At 37.7% G+C, this 23,071-nt stretch overlaps 2 protein-coding genes and 1 pseudogene across 4 annotated transcripts; 1 reads left to right on the forward strand and 2 right to left on the reverse strand.

Annotated features, from left to right (window-relative positions):
• Window positions 1–1,987: 1,987 nt before the first annotated feature.
• On the reverse strand, window positions 1,988–15,145 carry LOC145801779 (uncharacterized). Of its 3 annotated transcripts, none has more exons than XM_082893470.1 (4): window positions 15,045–15,145; window positions 14,161–14,283; window positions 3,576–3,859; window positions 1,988–3,024 (listed from the first exon to the last, which is right to left on the reverse strand). In XM_082893470.1, exons 3-4 carry the CDS (start codon window positions 3,849–3,851, stop codon window positions 2,806–2,808), a joined length of 495 nt encoding a protein of 164 aa, XP_082749596.1. In that variant the 5' UTR covers window positions 3,852–3,859; window positions 14,161–14,283; window positions 15,045–15,145; the 3' UTR covers window positions 1,988–2,805. The 3 variants fall into 3 exon arrangements, with proteins under 3 accessions (XP_082749596.1, XP_082749595.1, XP_082749594.1); XM_082893469.1 differs by having other exon boundaries at window positions 14,161–14,263; window positions 15,012–15,139; XM_082893468.1 differs by having other exon boundaries at window positions 15,012–15,139.
• LOC145800826 (uncharacterized) lies at window positions 3,860–7,620 on the reverse strand. Its single transcript, XM_082890575.1, has 5 exons — window positions 5,414–7,620; window positions 5,156–5,328; window positions 4,836–4,972; window positions 4,110–4,730; window positions 3,860–3,976 (listed from the first exon to the last, which is right to left on the reverse strand). Exons 1-5 carry the CDS (start codon window positions 7,618–7,620, stop codon window positions 3,860–3,862), a joined length of 3,255 nt encoding a protein of 1,084 aa, XP_082746701.1.
• On the forward strand, window positions 10,885–12,258 carry LOC145800827 (ubiquitin carboxyl-terminal hydrolase 10 pseudogene; annotated as a pseudogene).
• Window positions 15,146–23,071: the final 7,926 nt, after the last annotated feature.

Consider the following 23,071-nt stretch of genomic DNA (forward strand, 5'->3'; position numbering starts at 1 on the left):
TATATTTTCAATTAAATCAGTATCATCAACTAGTCTCCTTCTCTGTTTAAGGTTCAGGTTTTTTTATTTTTTTATTTTTCCCCTAGTTCAATAAATTCTTGCACTTTCAGCAAAAGTAGATAACAATCTGTTTCATTGAACATAACCTGCAATGGCAACAACAATGGCAATGGATTGGATGCCACATCTTTATCACAACCTGTTTTGAGTTTCCAGAATGTCCGGAAGGACTTCTACCACTCCTAGCCATAATCTGTTGCTTTCAATCCTCTACCACTGTTATTTTTTCTGTTTTTGTTTTTATTTTTGTTTTTGTTGTTTTTTCAAATTTGTAGGAACCAAATAGAGAAAGAAGCAACTACCTAGCTTAGTCGTAATACTCAATTGTGGTCTATATTTGTTCTTCTTTATACTAAAATTATTTTACTCATTTCTCATGAATTTCCAAACACTGCTACAGACATGACCATAGACCATAACCAAAATAATAGAGATTTGCCCAAAATTTAATGAGCCCAAGTGAAGCTAGGAAAATAGGATTTTGATGGAACAAGTAATAGAGATATTTGCTACAAAAAATAAGTTGTTGATTTGAGGAATAAAAAAAAAAATAGCTTTTTTCTGCAGTAAATTTTTTTGATGAAAAACAGAGCTACTACTCTTGCTGGTTAGATACATAAGTAACGTATTTATTTCATAAAATTTTGAGATATATTAATAATGTAATTGTGGGAATTTTCTACTGTAATAATATATTTTTTTGTACTTCCTATGTTAGGAATTTGTGCCATTTAACTCGTACAAATCTTTAACATAGTTGTTTTGCCTTTAATGTGAATAAGAAAAAAGGAAAAAGAAAAATGAGGCTTTGTTTTTGTCCTTTGAATAGCAATCTAGGAAGCACGAAGACAACAACAAAGTAATTAAAAAATAAGGTTCTATTAAGGTGAAGTGCTTGCCCACATGGCTTTAATGTGATACAATAAGTTTTTGTTTAATTGTAGTGATAGACTTTTTCATGCCATTGTAAGTCACAATATATCTGCTTAGTGAACTCATAAAACATGATTATAGTAAAGATTTTAAAGGGAACATGATTTGTTTAATTGAACTATTTTATTTTCTTAAATTCTAGAGCTTTGTTTTTCTCAATAAGGAATTCAATGACAGCCATGACTACTTAATCATTGTTTCTCAAACTAACTTAACAAAGAGGGTCTTAAAAATGCTTTCTTCTGCAGTCCTGATTTAGGTAGGCAGTTTTTATTTTTATTGCAGTTATGAAATTAGCTCAAAGGTTGAAATTTTAGCTTTGGATTTTTTAGGAAATCACATTATCATGTTGTTTTCCAAGCAAGACAGTTTTTCATGTGTCTTAATGGGAACATGGCCACCGGGCCCAATGGCCACCCGGCTAGTTTCTTTAAGAGTTCCTGGGAGGTTTTGGGTAAAAATATTGTTGAGGCTATTAAATCTTTTTTTTACTTCTGGTGAACTTCTTAAGGAGGCTAACAGGACCTTGATTGCTTTGGTCCTTAAGGTTGATGAGAGTAGGAAGAAAGAGAGAGGAAATCTTTCAAAGATATATCTTTATTATTAGTTGCACACCACATCAACATTACACGAGTTCATTTATATACACACATATATGATTTGCTCTAACTAACTAACTAAGATTAACTAACTAAGTTTGTTACAGATCAGTTACAGAATCTATTGAGAATCAGTTGGAATCTGTTGAGAATCAGTTGTAGATTTGTTATATACAAATGATCTCATGTACACAGACTAGATGCTTGTATTGGTCTCTCATCATGAACACCAATAGTTGACTTGCAACTATCATGCACACCAGAGTGAGCAGATCAATATGCACCTGCAGTAGCTGAAGATATAGCAGAGGCATCAGATGTAGTAGGTGCAGCTGATATAGATGTTGATGAAGCTAGATGATCAACTGACGATGGATAAAATTGAGCTGATGTTGATGAAGCTAGATGATCAACTGAAGCTGAAGCTTTATCAAAGGTTCCTAACCCTAGCAAGGTAGGGAACTACCGTCCTAAATAATAAAACTTGTGTGGACCTAGTGAGACTTGTGGGTTGAGTGATGTTGAGCATATAAATATTTTTTTTTCTAATGTTTGTTATACAAATTGGCAAGCTGATACATATTATGAGGAAATTTTTTGTTTGGTGGGTTGAGATGAATGTGAGCATATATTTTCTTGAGTGTTTTATGTGTGATTTGAGAGTGTGGATTGAGTGGCTAAGGACTATACTGTGTGTTTGTTCTCAACGTATTTTGTTCTTTCCTTTTGGTCCTAACTGATGGTTGTTATACTACTTAAAATGGGTCTCTCATGTGTTTAACACCCCCATAGCTCTCGTTATGTGGTGGTTGAACATATGTAATCCTATGTTTGAGTTGGTGTATCTGCTGCTTGGGTTTGCTGAAACTGGGCAGTGGTTGGTTCTAGTATACCTACTGCTATTATTGGGGTTCTATGCACCTTTAGCTGAGCTATACTGTAGGGCATGATGCAACTGTGCTATGGTCTAAAATCTGGGACTATTATAGTGAGCTATTTAGGCAAATGATTACCAAGTTCCCAAATAATTTCTCCTTCTTCAATGTTTTTGTTCAAAGAACTAGGAATGCTTGAAAACTAAGAGCATCTCCAATAGAGATGTTAACTTTGTGTGTTATATGACAAAAAATTACGAGTGAGACCAAAACTAAAATAAAAAATAAAAAATCAATCCCTATGAAACAAATTGCTTGAAATTTTTTGCACCATAGAATTATATTAAAACAGAGAATTTGTTTAGCTTAGTAAAATTCAGTATCTTACCGACACTAGATTGGGGGGCTGCCTCCCTCCGTGCCTCCATATCGACATCAAGTGGCTGTGAGTGTTGGGTATCCACATTGTCATGTAAATCCCCATTTGGAACAACAATTGCCTCGTGCGAAGGTTGAAGAGATGACTGCGCCAATCGTTTTGGTGGCATTGGTAAGCCCTAAAAAACATAATACAAAAGCATAAACAATAAATACATAAAAATGGATAAGTAAAGATATGTATATGGAAACCCATCAAGGCCACTGTTGATATTTGTAATCTGATCCAGTCCACTCCTTTTCTTCCCAAGACTGGTCCTGACAAGTGGTTGCTTTGAATATTTTTAAAATGGTCAGGTAAAGGGTGTTGTCACTCAAAAACCTGTAGGCAAGTTGAGTGGTTGAGTGGTTGTGAGCTACCAGTAGTTCTAATATCTTTAATTGGTTTTTCCTAATTGTGTGCTTTGCAAGTTGTCAATCTGGTGTTTCCAACATGGTCAAATTATGTCTTATTTCGTTATACATTTGTGTTCCAGCTAACTTACTCCTACAGTTTGTTTTGGTATGCATATTGTTGTATGTAGGATGTATATTTTCTAGTTTTATTTTATGACTTATTCATCCAATAAAGTATACGGAAATATAAAGATAGTATTAACAAAGCATCGTTAACAAATATATAGCTATCGGTGACATAATAAAAAAAAATGAATGGGCATACATATAGTACCTCATCGTCAACACTTTCAAAGGACTCAGCATCAGTGTCATCCTCATGATCTGACGGTCTGTAGTCATCATCATCTACCCTAATTTTCTTTCCCTTTTGATGAACACGATTGGGCTGAGTAGAACCCATCAAAGAAGTTGCTATACGCTTCAATTGTAGAGCATCCATTTTCTTATTATTCTTCTTGATTGTCTTATATCTTTCCATTTCGTACTCTGTTCGCTTCTGTTTCGCTAGAAAACCTGGTTTGATCCATTGTTTCTCCCCTTTGGCCATTTGGTTAACTAAAAAGCATAAATTGATATCAAACATGAAATATAAAGCATAATTTTACTTGAAGAGACGCAACAAAATATATCATAACCATGTAATGCATTAAAAACATATGTCCATATAGAAACCTAAAAACAACAAAAACTACATATCATAATCCATATCAGGTTCCATATCAAGATCCATATCATCATCAAGTACGCCAAGTTCTTCATCTTCTTCATCATCTCTACCATCTCTCTTTGTTTTATTTGAAATAACCTCAGCTTCAATATCATCCCTATGAAATCGAATAATATCTTCAATGTTGATCGGGACAACTGAGTTAATGTTTTCTTGTTGGAATGCATCATTAAATTCTGGTTGATCTGGTGGTTCTCCATCACCAACCTCTGGCACATCAAACACACCTCTATGTTGGACCCGTTGCACGACTTGCCAAGGTTGCCCCCATTTGGTGTCATTCAGGTAGAACACTAGCTTAGCTTGACTAGGCAAGATAAAAGGGTCAGATTGATACCATCGGCTTGTGACATCGATGCTTGTGCAATATGTGTCAGCTCGTACTGTTCTACTTCTACTAGTGTTACCGGTGTTGTACCATTCACATTGAAACAAAACAACTTTATTTTGGCACATGTACTCAAATTCCCATATATTGCACAAGTGACCGTAGAATTCGTGCATCTCTCCCTTGTAGTCCCCTTCGGTAAGCACACCACTGTTTTGACTCTTACGACGATTGTCTAATTCCTTCGTGTGGAATCTGACACCATTGATTATACAACCCGAGTACTCTTTCACTAGCAAATTAGGACCATTCGCTAAGGACCACAATTCTTCGGTTGCTTCTGGTGCCTCATCAACTCTCAATCTATTTATCTACATCCACATGCAATGTGCAACACTTGAATTATGTTAGTAATGTTTGTATTTTATACAAGCCTAATAGTGTTTGGCCAATTGTGAATATTAAAAATGACTTACATATTCTTTGAACCACTTTGGAAATTCCTTCTGTTGTATCTGAGTTATATCTTGTCCACTGGGAATTTGTAACAAATTCTTGTGTTCCCTACTCAAATAGTTTTGGTTAATGTGTGAAATACTACTATTATTAATGACTAATAACATGATAATTGTTAAAATATATATAATTATAAGAAACACGTACTGAAGATACTTCTCTATCTCAGGGCTATTGTATAATAAGAACCAATGAGCAATATCACGAAGTTCCTATGACATCTCAACATGCTTTCTGATTTGGCCAATAGGACGAGCAGTTTCGGTGAATATTATCAAACCTTCACGACGGACTCCATAATCTTCATTTCGTGCATCTCGATTATGCACGGTTTCAATCCCTTCAAGATACATTGAGCAAAAAGTAATGCACTCCTTGACAATGTAAGCCTCTGCAATAGAACCTTCTGGTCGAGCTCGATTGGTGACAAACTTTTTCAAAGATCCGAGAAACCTTGAAGAGATAACCAATTAGGAGTATGGTTAGGCACACAACATAATCTATACCTTTCATTTGAAAGTACAATTTTAGAAATTACCTTTCAATCGGGTACATCCACCGATATTGCACAGGTCCTCCGAGAATAGTCTCACGTGGCAAGTGAATGGCCAAATGAACCATCACATCGAAGAAGGCTGGAGGAAAGATCTTTTCAAACTTACATAGTATGAGTACTATACGTTCCTCTAATTTCTCCATTTCACTTCGTTTCAGTGTCCTTGAGCATAGATCTTGGAAGAAGCTACCTAACTCAAAAAGTGCTGTACTGATCTCTTTATCTACGTAACCACGCATCCCAATAGGAAGAATCCGTTGTATAAGTACATGGCAGTCGTGGCTTTTCAATCCTGTTAATCTACCATTTTTTGCATTTACTGATCTCGAAATGTTTGCCGCGTACCCATCTGGATACTTGACTGATTTCAAGAATTCAAAGAAACCCTCTCTCTCTTTAGGGGTCAATGAGAAGCTGGCTCGCGGCTTCACATATGATCCATCGGGATTTGTTGTCAGCCACAATTCTTTCCTTATATTCATGTCTTCTAAATCCATTCGTGCCTTATCTGTATCCTTGTTCTTTCCATCAATTCCCAACATCGTTCCAAAAACATTTTCACTAAAGTTCTTCTCCACATGCATGACATCAATGTTGTGTCGAAGCCTCCTTTTCTTCCAATACGGTAGCTCATACAAGATGCTTACCTTTGTCCAATTTGGGTTCTGACGAGGTCTTTTCCTGTTGCTTGGATGTTTTCCATATGTGACACCCGTCACGCTGCCCAATTGTTCTTCAATCTTTTCTATCGGTATCACCAAAGATCTCTTCCGTTTTTCATGCTTGCCATTATATGCTCTACTCTTTCGCCTTTCTGGGTGGTCATCAGGCAAGTAGCATCGATGGTTACTGTACGCAGTCTTACTTCTTAAAGATTCAAAATATGGTTCATCATTGCACGTGTAACAAGAGTAATGACCCTTTGTTCTCCATCCAGAAATGTCACCAAATGCTGGCCAATCATGTATCGTCCACAGCAAAGCTGCACGCATGCAGAAAGTCTCACCAGTCGAGGCATCATAGGTTAATGTACCATTTTTCCATAATTCATTCAATTCTTCCACTAAAGGTCTCATGTAGACATCAATATCAATTCCTGGTTGTGATTCACCAGGAATAAGTAATGACAACATGAAAAATGGGTCCTTCATAGCCAACCACGGTGGCAAGTTGTACGGAATGAGTACGACAGGCCACAAACTATATGCGTTATTCATATTTCCGAAAGGGTTGAAACCATCAGTAGCCAACCCTAGCCTCACATTCCGAGGCTCCAAGGCAAATTCAGGATGTTGTGTATCGAATTCCTTCCACTCATCACTATCTGCAGGATGCCTCAATACACCATCATCTTGACGTTTTTCCTTGAACCATTTCATATCCTCGGCTCTCTTCCTCGACATGTACAACCTTTTCAATCTCGGTGTTAACGGGAAGTATCGAAGAACCTTACGAGAGATCTTCTTACCTCTACCATGATTTGTCTTGTATCTAGAAGCCTTACAATTTGGACATTTATCCAATGTTGCATTCCCCTTCCAAAAGAGCACACAATCGTTTACACAAGCATCAATGAGCTCGTATGACAAACCCAATTCACGTAATATTTTTTTAGCTTCATAAGTTGACTTTGGAACCAAATTATCCTTCGGTAAAAGTTTTGTTAAAAACTCTAGCATCATGTCAACTGACTTATTACTCCAATGGTTTGTTACCTTCATATTAAGTATCTCGATGACAAATTTTAACAAAGTATAATTTGTGCAACCTAGGTACACCTCACGTTTGGCATCATTCAATAATTTATCAAAAGTGCGAACCTCCTCCTCTTGAGTTGTATTAGTTGATTCCCCTCTTATTCGATCTTCCACTAAGGCATCAATACCTCCCAAAACCTCATTGCCCTCAACGGGTATATCATGATGATAAGCCTCGTTTGATTCACGGGGTTCCCCATGCACGTGCCAGATAGTGTAAGTTGGAATAATCCCATGTTGCAGCAAATGAATTTGGACAATTTGAAATTTTTGACGAACAACATTCACACACTTTCGACAAGGGCACAAAATTTTACCATCTCGATCGATAACCGCCATTGCAAAACGGAGAAATGATATTACCCCATCATTATATGCCCGACTTATCCTTCCATCAACTGTGCTACCTAATGCAATCCAACTCTTGTCCATGTCTGACTATGCCGAGTTAATTAAAGTTAGGTGAATAGGACAAATTTTATATAGAAAAATATATATATATATTTCAATTAAAAAAAATTTCAAGTCCAATGATTATACTGAGTTATATAAATTACAAACACACATAAATCAAGTGAGAAAATAGCCAAAGCAATTTAGCGTAAACAGAAGAAGTATTCACAACCAAAACAAAAACCACAGCAAAATAACCATCAATAAGAAGACAAATATCATAAGTCAGAGAAAATTTAACCAATAAAACAGTGAGCTGAGAGTAAAAAGCAGATAACATGGCACAGAAAGAAAACCCACAATATGCCACATTGAGTTTCTAAAGCAGTCAATTTAAGTACTCAAATATCCAAATGCAAAATGATATGATTGAACTACACGTATTTGGAAAAATATATATATGCCCCGAATACCAGAATTGACAAATCTATCAACTAAATTGGGATATTGAAAAAATAAGACATTGGGAAACAATAACTATTCTGGCTCACATTTCACTCGGTAAACAAAATGTGATTAAATTTTGCAGAGGAACTTAATAATGTACTTGAGGAGCTATGCATATAAGAAATGAACAATGCCAATATAATTGATAGCCACATGCGACAATTCCAATGAATGCCCCGAGACTATAATTTAGTACTTAGCCTGTTATTGCAGTTAGTACTCTGTTTGATTTTCTCTTTACTCAACTATATACGAAGTCCAGAGAAGTTAAATCAACATATGCTAATTTAAGGGTGTAATATTCCAATTTTCATTAAATTGATAGTTGTGAGAGAAAAAATAATTAATTAATATGTAATATATAATATTTTATCTTATTGATTATTATAATATTTTTTATTTTTATTGACTATTTTAGCTAAAATCTATCATCCCAAACATATAGACTCAAACTCCCCTAAAAACTTAGAAATGCACATGAGAGAGAGGACTGGGGCCACTGTTTTGTTTGGGAAGTGTTGGATTGGAGATGATAACAGTGAATGGTTTGTAAGAAAAAGTTGAAAACCCTTGAAAGAGAGAATAATTCCTTCATGGAGCCAAGGGGCTATGAACTGTTACTCACTGTTTTAGATAATTCAAAGTATACAGATTTTGGATGTAAAGCTAAGGGTCATAAGCGGCGCAAATAAATTATTTTAGCCAAATAAATAAAATAAAATAAAATAAAAATAAAGAAAAAAGATTCACACTCTACCCTATATCAGTACACGATATAATATAGTATAAAAATTATATAAATTTATAAATTTTATAAATATATTGACTTTTTTTTAATAAAAAAAAATCAACAAAAGAAAAGTTTCTTGATGAAAATTGCAGATATACAAAGAGAGTGTACAATATACAGATACATCAATAAGAAAATCCATAGATAAATGCATCAAACTAAATCCATAGATAAGTACTAAGAGCATCTCCAACCACACTCTTTATTTTTCACTAACTAAAGTACAAAAAAAGGACACTCTTTATTTTACCTAATTAGTTTAGCTATTGTGTGTTCCAATCATACTCTTTATTTTAAATAGTCATTCAAACTAACTTAACCAATTTTCAAAACAAAAAATGCTATATATATTACTGTATTTTTCATAGAATGCCACATACACACCAAACACTGAAATGGTTGCCAATGTGACATTTGCGATAATATTTTTAAAAATAATATTTTTTAATATTAGTTTTAAAAATACTATAAAAAATAATGAGGAAATGACTAAGATTCCCAGTTGGAAGCAAATTAATTAATAAATGGAGATCATTTCAATTTAAACACTCCTTGTTTTGTTGAAAATGATTCAATGATAATTTTAGATAAATAAATGGAGATCATGTAAATTCAATAAAAAATGATTCAATGATAGTTGCAACAAACTCTCTAATGATATATAACAAGAGCTAACATTCTGCTTCCAATGAAGAATTCTGCTACGATTAAAGCTAGAATCCCAAGTCTACAACCAACTCTGTAATGATATATAAAAGAGCTCTAATTCTGTTAACATTCCATCAAGCCTATATATTATAGAACTAAGAATTCTAGTGAAATTAAAACTAGTTTTGAAGTTTCAAATGAACATGAATAAAAGTATTTTGGTGGGGATTAACCTTTCACAGACAAGATTGCAGAGGTTAGCTGGGATATCAGGTTGTTCATAAACTAATTTTGTTGGCTTGTTCCTGTTTGGAGTTTGAAGTGAACAAGGAGGCACATAGACACCAACCTTGTCACAATTTGACAAAGCTCAACCATGTCTTCAATTCCTATCTCCCATCTCTTATCCTCACGTACAAAATAATGGGTTTGTTTTGTTCTAATAACTAAATTAATTGAAATGGGAAGGAAACTGGTATGCTTGATTGAAATGTTTGATCCATTTCAATCAAACACTTCACCAACCAGACTCCAAACAGGAACACACCAACAAAAACTAAGAACAACAACCAACACACAGCATCAGTAACATACAGGGACAACAGACACACACAGATCAGAAACAGATCAGCCAAGAATCTGCAACAGAGAAGACAAAAAACCACGACCAGAGCAGACAAAAACCAGCGACAGAGCACTCAAAAACTAACAACAGATCAGTAACACACAGGAACAGATCAGCAACTTATTTGATGCATATTCCAATATACAAAGATTCATGATTAGGAAGATCTAACTCCCAAACAAGCATTGACACTAGATAATGTTTATGATGATGTTTACGGAGCTGATATGGGATCACCTTCAAGCCAAGGCCCCAAGCTAGACCTCTTGTCCAAAAAACATTTAGAAAAGAAATTGGGATTGTGTTCTTTCTGGATAGGTGATTCTACTCTTCAATGTTCTTAAAGATTGAAGAGTTGCTGCCTTGAGTCAATGCTTAAGGCTCCAACCAGGTCAAAACTATGGGTACTCTGCTCTGACATATAGAGAAAGGCATATGTATGAATTAGAATATGACAGACTTCTACATTTCATTCTATCAGACCAACTCAGTGGAGATCCTAGCCACTAGGAGGAATTCCACCAGAAGTACAACATAAGATTATCTAGGGGGTAATACTTAAGGTGAATTGGTATACCCTTGGAGGAATTCCACCAAAAGCATCTGAAGTTTACAAAATACCCAGGGCCAATAAAAATCAACATTGGTTTGCCCAATTTGCAACAAAATTTCAATAACATTTGACCCCTTCATGTACTTAACTTTGCCGCTACCTTCTACTACCACTCGGACAATGACAGTAACCGTATTTTATGGTGATGGGAGTGGTCTTCCAACGCAATACACTGTTACTCTCCTAAAACATGGCTGCTGTAAAGATCTCAGTCAGGCTCTGAGTACTACATGCTGCTTAAGGAGCGATGAAAGCCTGTTGCTTGCAGAGGTAATTTATATCTTCTTGACTTCTATTATATATTTACTAATCTGTTGCTAATTCTTTATGTATTAGTCTTCTGAAGCCCTGGATTTTTAATATGCAGGTTTACGAACATCGAACATATCGATATTTAGAGAACCCTTCGGAACCATTACCTTCTATAAAAGATGATGAACATATTGTAGCCTACGGGCTTCCAAAGCGGGCAGAATTAACAAGACTAGAGATATGTCATCGATACTTGGAAAAGTGAGTTCTCATTCTTGAATCCTTAGTTGTTACGTTTCCACTTGGCTAAGATTCAAAAATCTTGAATCCTACCATGCCTTGTGTGTTTGGTCTTTATTGGGTAGAGTTGACATGTCTGAATGAGTCTATGGTTTTTATTTCCTTGTTAGGGATGCCAAATTGCCTAGTTGCATAGATGCTCTGATTGATCTTTTTAGTTTTTTGGTCTGAAGGCAATGAACTACATTATAGGAATAACCCTTGAACAAAAAGCCAAAAAGGAAGGAAAAGTAATAAAAAAAGTGAATGAAGGTGGGATGTAACCCAGGTCTGAAGTCTGGTTGCTGTGTACTAGGATAGATGACACCTTTGTTTTAAGTAAACATTTATTAGGTTTAAGACTTTTTCCTTGTAACTAAAGCATCATTGCTTTCCAGATGTTTGTCAGATAATTTCAAGGGCAGTGAGAGGAAACTTTTGTTGACACCACTGGTTACTTATCTGGAGGACACACAAACTGGAGCTGACATCGATCTTGCTATTAGTAGAGTGTTGTCCCCATTGAGAAAGAAAACTTTTTTTAGTTCAACTATTGTTCATAGTGGCAAGGAAAATGACTTTGCTGTGGAAGCTATTGATGAATCAGCAAACATCTACGCTACCCATTCTGGACCTGGAAACCAGTCAATGGACAGCTTAGAACTGGAAGAAATGTCCTACAGGGAGTTGAGCTTTCAGCTCTGCATAACAGATAACAGAGGTTTGAACTGCAGGCCTATTTCAAAGGATTCACTCATAAAAACTGGTCAACTGGTTAAAGTTATGTTGGATTGGACTGATAAAGAACACAAATTATATGATTCCAGCTACTTAAAGGATGTTCCTGAGGTTCACAAGACCAAGATTACTGTGAAGAAAACTCGACAAGAAGCTATCTCTTTATTTTCATGCTTGGATGCATTTTTAAATGAGGAACCTTTAGGGCCTGATGACATGTGGTAGAACACTTTTAATGCTTTTGACCAGCTGAATTGCATATTTTCAGAGCAATTCACCTCAAGTATTACTGCCTCATTTTTTGTTGTTTCAAAATTTCAATGTAGGTACTGCCCTCATAAAATTTGTGGGTAGGGAGGATGCATCAACATTTTAAACTAGAAAAATTCAGCCTTCCCATTGGAAACATATTCTGTCTATACAAAAACCACACGCTACAGAAACAAATTACAATAGGAAAATTTCCTACATTTATGCTAATTATAACCATGCTTATAAGTTATATCAATATAAACATGACAAAGCTGCTTCTGAAATGGGTATTGAATCCCGTATAGATTATCAATTTCTTGAACATCATTACATTTCAAGTTCTAAACAGTGGAAATAAGTTGGAGAGGAAGCGATAGAGAGATTGAGGATGTTAATGATCAAAGGCTATGGTATATAAAGCTTCAAGATAAACACTTGTCACATCTTTATGTAGACAGCTGGGGAAAAAAAACGGCAATTTTAATGTAAGAAGTAAACAAAATAAGCCTATCAAGTACATGGCAACAATGTTTTATTGATCATGAAGTATTTGGAGTATTTGGAAATGCCAACAGTAACTTGAGGCTTCTGATCTCATTTACAACAATTGAAAAAATAAGACTGTCAACACAGCAACCGACTGCCTTCCACTGGTTCTATCATACAACCACCTCAAACAAGACTCTTCGTAACCAATAAAATAAACCATAGTGCAAATTAAGTATGATTAATATTGCAATAAAATTAGTACAAAATCTAACAACATTCGAACTTACTCATATCCAGGATAAGATAAAAGCAATATTAAGAGGGTGAAATAGTATAGAAAAGATATCTGTAAAGACACAAAATTAAATAGTAATTGAACAACCAAACATAGCAGGCTTGTGAAAATCAAACATGTGAATTTTAAAAACAAAATTTCAACAAAAGTAATTTTCTCAGGGGAAAAAATTAACACAATCAACCATAAAAATACTAATTTTAAGTAACAGAATCATTGTTAAGCTTTAAGAGAATCAAAACGTGTTACAATTTAAAGATCACGTACATGCGGACAGGCCTCTAAGGACTATGATCAAGATAAAGACAAAATAACTAAACCATCTTGATATTTTGGCATCATCACCATAAAGAAAAGCTTTCGAATTTTTTAGTTGCAACTAGTATTTGGGACACTACTTGATTCAAATGGTTCTTACAAAGACCGAATATATCTAATTAAATTTCAAATTCGACAGTCCATCTTTCAAAATTAAGGAAAAATAATTATTGCACAAATTTCAGTCCCTAGACCTCCCATTCTAGAAAATAGATCTGTTTTAATCTTTTCTCTGTTCATCCTCACATACAGCTTTCCAATTAAGCTCCATTCCAGAAAACGTAATATGTAATGGGTATAGAACTATATCAGCAATTTGAAGGAAAAAAAAAATACACAATCTCAAAAAAAAATAAAAAATAAAGAGAAGATGCCCACAACCAACTAAAACAAAGGCAAGAAATAATTGCAGTAGCAAAGCATCAGGCATGTACAAGGATCCTCAAATAGCCATGTACAAGGATCCTCAAATAGCCATGTACAAGGATCCTCAAATAGCCAGGCATGGTATCCAAGAAGAATCAGGAGGATGATCACAGAAGCAATGGAATCGATCGATATCAGTAAGTAATCAATTTTATTTTTTTATGAATAACCTAAGTAGAAAAACCTATAAAATAAACAGATATTAAACAAACATTCAAATATAGAGAGGAGTTGAACCCTAATTTTATTAATTCTGAAAATTAATTTCGAAAATTAGGGAAAACAGAGATAGAGAAATAGAGAAATTGAGTGAGAGAGAGAGGGGGAGAGAGAAAGAGGACCCATACCTGATGGAAGAGAACACACAGCAGTAAAGGAGATACGACGTCTGTGGCGACACTGAAGGAGGAAAACAGGGACGGCGCTGGAGAAGAATACACTGAAGGGGCGCTGGAGAAGAACACACAGCACTTGTGTTTTGAGAGGGAGAGGGAGAGAGATTGATAGGAAAACTATTCGTCAGTTTGTTTTGAGAGGGAGAGACAGAGATAGAGGCCCATGCGAAGACTGATAAAAAAATAATAAAAAAAAAGGAGGGAAAAATAAAACTGATCAAAAAAAAAAAAAAGAGGGAAAAAAAAATCTAGGCAAAAAAAAAAGAAAAAATAATATATTTTTTTTTATTACCGCTTAATATGTAAAAATTCTTCTTTCAAAATTGGTGGCAAAATAATTCTCACTGAAAGGCCTAAAAATATTAAAAATTATTAGTGACGAAAATATATTTCTCACCAAATGTTCTTTAAAATATTCAAAATCAAGTTTTTCAAAAACAAAAAAAAAAAATTAGATTATTGGTAACACAAATATATTCCTCATTAATAATATTTTAATTATTGAAAAAAAAAATTCTCACCAAAACTTTCAAAATTTTGGCACCATAAAAAAAAATTAGTGGGAAAAATTTAGGTGACGAAACTTATTTTTTTCTCACCTAAAAGTAAATATTTATTGACGAAAATAAATTTCGTCACCTATTATTTTTCTTTTTTTATTATACGTGACAAAATTTATAATTCCTCATGGATTATTCTTATTTAGTGACGAAATTTGTTTTCTTCACTAATTTTTGTCACCACACCAAAACAGAGAATAAGAGAAAAAGATACCAGAAAAAAAGCAAAGAGAAATCATGTACCAAATCATCAAGCAAAGAAGATGTGGCGGTTACCGGCAAGGCTGCTATTGGCGGTGACGATCGACAAGACTAATAGAGGCGACGATGGCGATCGGCATGGTGGAGGAGCAAGAGGTAAGACAAATTAATACCCTATTTTGAGAGAGAGAGAGATGATAAACAGAAAAAAGGATAAAAAAAATTAATACCTTTTTTTTTTTATTGTCGCTCAATATATCAAAAAATTTCCACCAAAATTGGTGACAATATTATTTCCTCATCAAAAGATATCAGAAATATTAAAACGTTTTGGTGACGAAAATATATTCATCACAAATAATTTTATAATTAGTGACAAATTTTTTTGTCACCAAAAGTCCCAAAATTTTGGCGCCACCCAAAAAAAATAACGGGAAAATTTTAAGTGACGAAACTTAAGTTTTCCTCACTTAAAATGAAGTATTTATTGACGAAAATATATTTTGTCACTCATCATTTTTATTTTTTTATTATATGTGACAAAATTTATAAATTCCTCACGAATTATTTTCATTTAGTGACGAATTTTATTTTCTTCACTAGTTTTCGTCACCATAGGTTACTTTTGTTAGAGCCAAGTAGGCTGGGAAACGCTATGAGCTTAATCACAGGCCGATCCGGGGAACACTGAACAACCATGTTGTTTGGGAGGGAGAAGACGTCCCATTTTGCGGCTTCCCTGAGTTCTGGATGAATTATGAGAAGTAGTGTGTTCCTGACTTCAAATCTTCTTCGACCTCCGGTTGCAAGACAGTGATGCTGAAGAAAAGGCTGAACCAACTGCCGAAGCTGAACAGAGCATAGAAAATTACTCAGGCAACAGTGAGCTCGAAATAGGGACAGCACTGGAATGTCTTTTTTCAGATCCTCCAGTCGACTCAGAGAGCTTGGGGAATAACCTGACCATCTCTATGATCGGGGACCAACTGAGTGTGAACCCGTCTAGCAGCATTTGGGATGCATTTGAAACGCCATCTCTCGTTTGGCCGTTGGGGGAGGGCTACTTGTCTAGTAGTTCTGAGTTGGGTAGTGAACTAGAATTTGATTCCACAGAGTTTGTGGAGTCGGAATCAGATTCTTGTTCTTCTGAGTTTAAGTCCAGTATTCTTGGAAGTGATAACCCGGATGCCAAGGTCTTGTCTAGGTCCTCTTTTTTCTTTTACTTTTAAGTCAATTATAGCCGAAGAGCTAGATGAGCTGGCCTTTATGAATGAGAATGCTGCTGCTGATTCTGAGTATTTCTCTGTGCCGTTTGTTTATTGTTTGGATCAGGATTTTCAAAATTTTAATGAAAATGAAGAGGAAGGAATTCCTCTGGTTTTGAAAATTTTGATTAATTGAGAGGAGGAGAGGTTTGCAAAACCCCTTGCTGATGAAATCATTACTTTTAATGTGGGTACTGAGAAGGATCTGCGTTTGGTCCAGATCGGGTCCACGTTGTCTTCGGAGGAGCGCGAGCACTTAGTCGCTTTATTAAAAGGTTTCAAAGATGTTTTCGCGTGATCCTACGACGACATGCCTGGAATCGATCCTGAGATTGTACAATATCGGATCCCTCTCGACCACGAGGCCCGACCCGTCAAACAGAAGTTGCAGAGAATACGTCCGGATTGGGCTTTGAAGATTAAGGAAGAATTTACAAAACAGATTGAGATAGGGTTCTTGCTTGTGTCTGAGTATCCAATATGGTTGGCCAACATTGTTCCAGTCCCAAAGAAGGATGGCGGAATCAAAGTCTGTGCCGACTTCAGGGATCTGAATAAGGCTAGTCTGAAGGATGATTTTTCCCTGCCACATATTGATGAGTTGGTAGACATCACTGGAGGCCATGCATTGCTCTCCTTCATGGATGGATTTTCCGGGTATAACCAGATTCTGATGGCGCCCGAGGACAGAGAGAAAACTGTGTTTACTATGCCATGGGGAACCTACTACTACAGGGTGATGCCGTTTAGACTGAAGAATGTTGGGGCTACCTATCAAAGGGCTGCAACCACTATTCTGCATGATATGATCCACAAAGAGGTCGAGATGTATGTGAACGACATGATTGTCAAGTCCAAAGAAAGGGAGGGCCACTACACTACCTTGAAGAAATTCTTTCAACAGATTAGAGAATACAGACTGAGGTTGAATCTGCAGAAATGTACTTTCGGTGTAACAGCAGGGAAAATGCTGGGCTTCTTGATCACACAAAGGGGCATCAAGGTAGATCCTTCCAAAATCAAGGCCATTCTAGAAATGCCACCACCAAGGACTAAAAAGGAGGTACGAGACTTTCTGGGTAAAGTGTAATTCATAAGAAGGTTTATTTCAAAATTAACCTGGACTTATGAACCACTATTTGGTCTCTTGAAGAAAGGAAATAAATTCCGATGGGATGATCGATGTCAATTCGTTTTTGAGCAGATTAAGCAGTATCTTCAGAATCCACCTGTGCTGTCGCCGCTAGAGCTGGGGAAGCCTTTGGTTTTGTATCTGTCAGTAATGGACACAACGATGGGATGCATGCTTGCTCAAGAATCTGAGGATAGGGTGGAGAAAGCCATCTATTAGTTGAGCAAGAAAATGTTGGAATATGAAACCCGACACACCTCGCTGGAGAAAGCTTGCCTAATAACCAGGAAGTTGTGGCACTACTTGTTAGCTCACTCCGTAATTCTGGTTTTGAGATTAGATCCCATCAAATATCTCTTTGAGAAACCAACACTTATGGGTAAGCTAGCCCGTTGGTTGCTCTTCTCCTTTCCGAATTTGATCTGAAGTATGTCACTCGTAAGTCGGTCAAAGGGAGAGTAGTAACGGAGTTCTTGGCAAATCATCCAGTAGAAGGGGATAAAGCGGTGGAATACCGGTTCCTAGATGAAGCCATTCTGCAAGTTGAGGAAGAGATTTGGACAATGTACTTTGATGGAGCGTCTAATCAATATGGTTATGGGATAGGTGTGTTGCTTATAGCACCTGTGATTCCCATATACCTTTAGCCTTCAAACTCTGGTTCAAGGTCTCTAACAATGAAGTAGAGTACGAGGCGTGTATCGCCGGCTTGGAAGCCACCCTGGAACTAGGGGCAAAAAGGTTGGATGTTATTGGGGACTCGAACCTAGTTGTTTCTCAAGCAAATGGAGACTAGAAGGTCAAAGAAGAAAAAATGAAGATTTATCACCAGACCTTGGACGTTCTGATTCCTAGGTTTGAGAAGCTAACTTTCATGCATCTATTGAGAGAGAACAACAGGTTCGCTGACGCCTTATCAACTCTATCTTCCATGATAGACATCACACTTGGAGTCCGGATGCATCCGATCATCATTAAGTAGAAATACAATGTGACTTTTCACAAGTCATCTACATACCGACCGTAAACCAACGGAGTTGTTGAGGCTGCCAACAAGAACATCAAGCATAATCTACAGAAGATGGTCGAGACCTATAGGGACTGGCCAGATAAATTGTTGTTTGCATTCTCGGGTTACAAAACTTCAATCCGAACGTCTACGGGGGCAACTCATTATTCTCTTGTCTATAGGATGGAAGCTATTCTGCTAATCGAAATAGAAGTCCCGTGGCTGCAAGTTATGGCTGAGTGTCAAATAGTAGAGGCAGACTGGCAGTAGAGCAGGTTTGAAGAGCTGATGTTGTTTGATGAGAGAAGGTTGAAAGCATTGTACCATGTTCAAGGCTATCAATGTAGGATTGTTAGGGCTTTTAACAAGAAAGTTAAGTCCCAGAATCTCAAAGAAGGGGATATGGTGCTGAAAGACAACCGAGCTCCCATCGATGACCCTAGGGACAAGTTCAAACCCAATTGGATTGGTTTTTACATCATCAAAATTATCTGGTCAGGTGGAGCCATTATTCTAATGGACTTGGATGGCCTAGAATTTTCCCAAGCAATCAACATGGACAAGTTGAAGAAATACTATCCCTGAGAGGCTCGCTAGGTCGAAAACCTGAAAGGGCGACATGGGCAAAAGTTAGAGTATAAAAAATTAGAAATAAAGAAAAATTGAGCTTGCAAGGTTGAAAACCCTAAAGGGCGACCTTGGCAAAAGTTAGAGCACAAAAGTAGAGAGTTAATACTCGAGTGAACCTGAACCGAACTATATAAGGCCTGATTCCCATCTTTAGGATACGTAGGCAACTTTATCCTGAAGTTTGACCATAAACACCTCCAGATCAATTGTCCTATCCATGTGTCTGATCAGGTCATCTTTGTCTGTTCTTTACCTGAGAGTTCGGTTGTAATCTCTACTCTAAGAGAAGAGCTGGTTATAAGGCTGAGCAGTGTTATTCAATCAAGGGGCAATTTGTGATCTTTGGATTCGGGGTTGTATATCTTGAGGAGTACTCAAGGCAAGAGTCCACTACCTTCAGCTTATCCATAAGCCACACTTACGAAGAGATGAAATAAAAGAGAGATTAAAGAATAGAGAGATGTAAGTTGAGAGAAAAGTGAGAAGAGGGTTTTGAGAGAAAAATAGAGCATGAGTGCCGAGTTATGTGAGAAACACATATGAGAAATGGCGGGAAACATTACCTGCAAAAGTAGTGGACTCCCCGTGAAGTTGGTGGTTTCCCGTCGATGGAAAGCGTCTAAGCCCATCAAAATCTCGGCTAGCACCAAGGCAATCCAACTCTTGCCTTTTTTCAAACCTTGGGCCACTTCGACTAATCGAACGCTGGATTTGCCGAAGCTTAGGGCAAGAAGGAAATGAGCCAGCATACACAAACAGAGGGTATGTTGCCAAAAGCCTCGCTAGATAAGGTCGCCTCGATCACCAACATCGAAAAATCGATGAATCAGACTGGGAATATCCAGCTCTCCATTGTGGACCAAAGATCAAACCTCATACAGAGTGAGCCCACACATCCGTCCCAAAGCTTGGACGTGGCCAAAATGGGATTGAGGTATGATTCCTTCATCACGCCGGGATTCCATTAGTGCTTGAAATTCTTCAATTGTCAGGCATATTTCTTGTCCCCCGAAGCTAAAGACGTATGTAATCAAGTTCCAACATCGAACCACGACATGGAGGAATGGAAAGCAAAGAGAAGTTCGACTTAAGGGGAAAAGGGCATTTAGGCCAAAGCCACAAAAATTCACCTTTTCCAAGCTATCCAAAGTGGCTGTCCAGTCTCGAAGCCTGCTGACAAACAACATCTCTATCTTGAGAGCAAAATATCAAAGACTTGTGAGTTTTCCTGAAAAACAACATAGGAGCACTATTTATAGAGTTTAAGCAAAGTTATACATGATAGCTGGACAGCACTGACCGACATCACAGTGATGGCCGACCGTGCATTAATGAAGCCTGACCGGGTCTTGGTGCTGGCCCAATGTAGATCAGTTACAGCAAAAGATGACCTTTGTTCGGGTGGACTTCGACTGTACTTTTGAGTTTTTTTTTTTTGTTTGTACCAAGTCTTTGTTAGTTTTTTCGAGTTATTTTCATTTCGTTTTTTTATTATTGAGTTGTATTTTACATTTTGATCAGTTGTAAGTCATGATCCGATTCACGAATTAATTTAAGAGCAAAGCATTCACAGTTTCGAAGGTTACAATGCAAGGGTAATACAATTAATCATATTGTGGAAAGAGATCATTCAACAAAAACTTGTCTTTTTATAACTGGTGGGTCCTATCCCGACTATTGTTTTATAGAGCCAAAATTAATGAAGTCTCCGAAAACAAAAGTTCTATCCAAAGCTAGTTTTATAACTACATAACAAAACGAAAGCAAAAGCAAAATTATCATCGTCATCAGAAGCCCATTTTCGCTCTCTTCCTCCTCGGGTGTGAAGAAGGTGCATCACTGTAATCGTTGGGGCTACTCGAGTGTAGGTCAATCTCCTCTCCCTCGTCCTCAGGGGTCATGGACCCGTTAAAGGACTCCTCCGAAGGCGAACACTATCTTACTCGACCTTTCCCTAGATCGGCTCCTCCGTGGCCCCTCCCTCGACCTTATCTCTACCAACTAGCTATGGAAAGTCATGTAGGCACTGCTGGCACTGGCTGAAGCTAAAAAGAAGACATATATCAGTAAGAGTGAACAGAAGTGTACAATATGGCAATAATGGTAGGCTACAAACAGAATGTACCTCAATCCCATGGGTGATTATGGCAGTCTACCTCCTTTGTACCCTGATGAGTAGTCAGTCGATCATCCGAAGGAGCTCGTCACCGTACGCCTGGGGAATCTGCAAAAGAACAGAATCTGAGAAAAGTAAACAAAAGTAATTGAACAATGAATAGTAATGGCTGAAAACAATCTAAAGTGCAACATGGACTAGCATAAAAAAAAAGTGTACCTGCTCAACGTCAGGGGAAAACACAAGTTTGTGGTCCTTCTCCTCAATGGGCTCAAGTGGGATCTGCTTGATCACTCTGTCCGGAGGCCTGTATATGATCTCGGTGGGAATCATAGGAAATCTAGGAATGGGAGCAACGGTAGGGGCACCTCCAGCAAGTGCATCACCACCACCACCACCAGCAGTAACCTCTGGCATAGCTCGAATCACGCCTGGGGTAAAAAGCGCCATCACCAGAGTGTGTAAGAAAGTAGTAAAGTCGTCGGGCTCATGGTGACGATCGCCATCATCGCTTGTCATCAAAAGGTCGAGCTCAGGACCGTCTTGTAGATCATCCACAACCCTCATGCCAAGAGGAGGAGGATGTGGAATGTCGGGGGTTAGCAACGCCCCGCGTCTGGCAGATGAATCTCTCTCCCAGATAGTAAGCTCAGCCAAATGGACCCTCGAACAGGATCCTCATCGTGGAGGCATGTCAGGCAGCGGTGTAGGTTATCCTCGACACCGGGAGAATGCCCGTCCAAGGGTGCCAGTCAATCTGTGAATACATTATTAGATGAGTATGTCAGTGCAGTGTTAGAATGGCCATGCGATGTCAGAAATCAGTGTAGTGTCAAAAGTTATTGTAGTACGAGAATGGTAATATGGTACAGATGCAACAACATGAGAATGATCGTGTAGTGTGGAATAGTGTAATATGTTTATAGTAGCTAATAGCTAAAGACTAGTATTATGCTTACCTAGTTCGCCGTGATGGTATCAAAGAAGCGGCAGAAGTACGGGAAGGTGCGATCTACAAGGCGACGTCGCTCGAGCAGCGAGTTGTAGTACCGAGAACGGGTACTGACAATTCGATCGACCTCACTGGAACTGGAGCCAGGGAAGTGAAATATGTATAGACCCAAAGCTGCAAACAAAAGGTAAACAGAAGACATGAAAAAATGGATTAGATGAGCAAGAAATGCAATAGCGAACAGGATGTAAAGCATATCAGAAAAGTTGGTGTAGGGTATACCTCCCAAACCCTCCAGTAGCCGCCGAGTGAATTCGCCTTGCAGTAGGAGACGGAGCTCATGTAGTAGCATATGGTGGCCAGGCCTGCGCCACCCCAGTCATACTTCACCACCCGAGGAAGATGTACCAGTGCCCCTAGAATATATAACCCCATAGTATTTTCCCTATTCGCAAACAGGGTAGTACCGAGAAGATATATGAGAAAACCGTGGGCGTATTGGACAACCTCACCTGTAGTAGCTAGCTAAGTGTCAAAAAAATGCTCCAGGAACTAGCTGTAGTGCACCATCCTGTGGTTGGTAGTGTCTGGGATTGCCCCGAGAAGCTGGAGCTGTGCATCCCTCCACTAGGTCATATCTAGATCAAAAAGGACTGGGCCGCCAACTCCAACCTGCAAACCGGTCAACATTGAGAGGTCGTATTGGGGTCAGTGTCATCTCCCCAGTTGAAGAAAAATGGAATGAGTCGATGGTGTCCCACCATCTCTCTACCAGGGCCCGATAAAGCCAAGACTCGACCCTCATCTATATGAGCCTGAAGCAGAAGGGCACAAAGCCAGCAACATCTAAAGTATGGACCTCAGCGGGAAGTCGCTCGTACCAACATCGGGGGCCGGATATAGAGCCGTAATCACCTATCCTCCTGGAGATCACCTATCAATTGGAAGTTTTATCAGTATATGTACAGCAGAGATAAGTGGTTTGTCCATCAATTTCA

The sequence above is a fragment of the Camellia sinensis genome, chromosome 10, assembly GCF_055761805.1.
Source record: "Camellia sinensis isolate YWXY chromosome 10, ASM5576180v1, whole genome shotgun sequence".
Lineage (NCBI taxonomy): Eukaryota > Viridiplantae > Streptophyta > Magnoliopsida > Ericales > Theaceae > Camellia > Camellia sinensis.

Bases quoted from the DNA above. Each gene is read 5' to 3' on its own strand.
- LOC145801779 (XM_082893470.1), bottom strand. From the start codon at position 3,851: ATGGCCAAAGGGGAGAAACAATGGATCAAACCAGGTTTTCTAGCGAAA. The intron at 3,025-3,575 runs GTACTATATGTA...TATGTTTTTTAG, and splicing joins TTGAAAGTGTTGACGATGAG to GGCTTACCAATGCCACCAAA.
- LOC145800826 (XM_082890575.1), bottom strand. From the start codon at position 7,620: ATGGACAAGAGTTGGATTGCATTAGGTAGCACAGTTGATGGAAGGATA. The intron at 4,973-5,155 runs GTTTGATAATAT...TCATGTTATTAG, and splicing joins TTATGGAGTCCGTCGTGAAG to TCATTAATAATAGTAGTATT. The intron at 3,977-4,109 runs GTTATTTCAAAT...TGTTGTTTTTAG, and splicing joins GGGATGATATTGAAGCTGAG to GTTTCTATATGGACATATGT.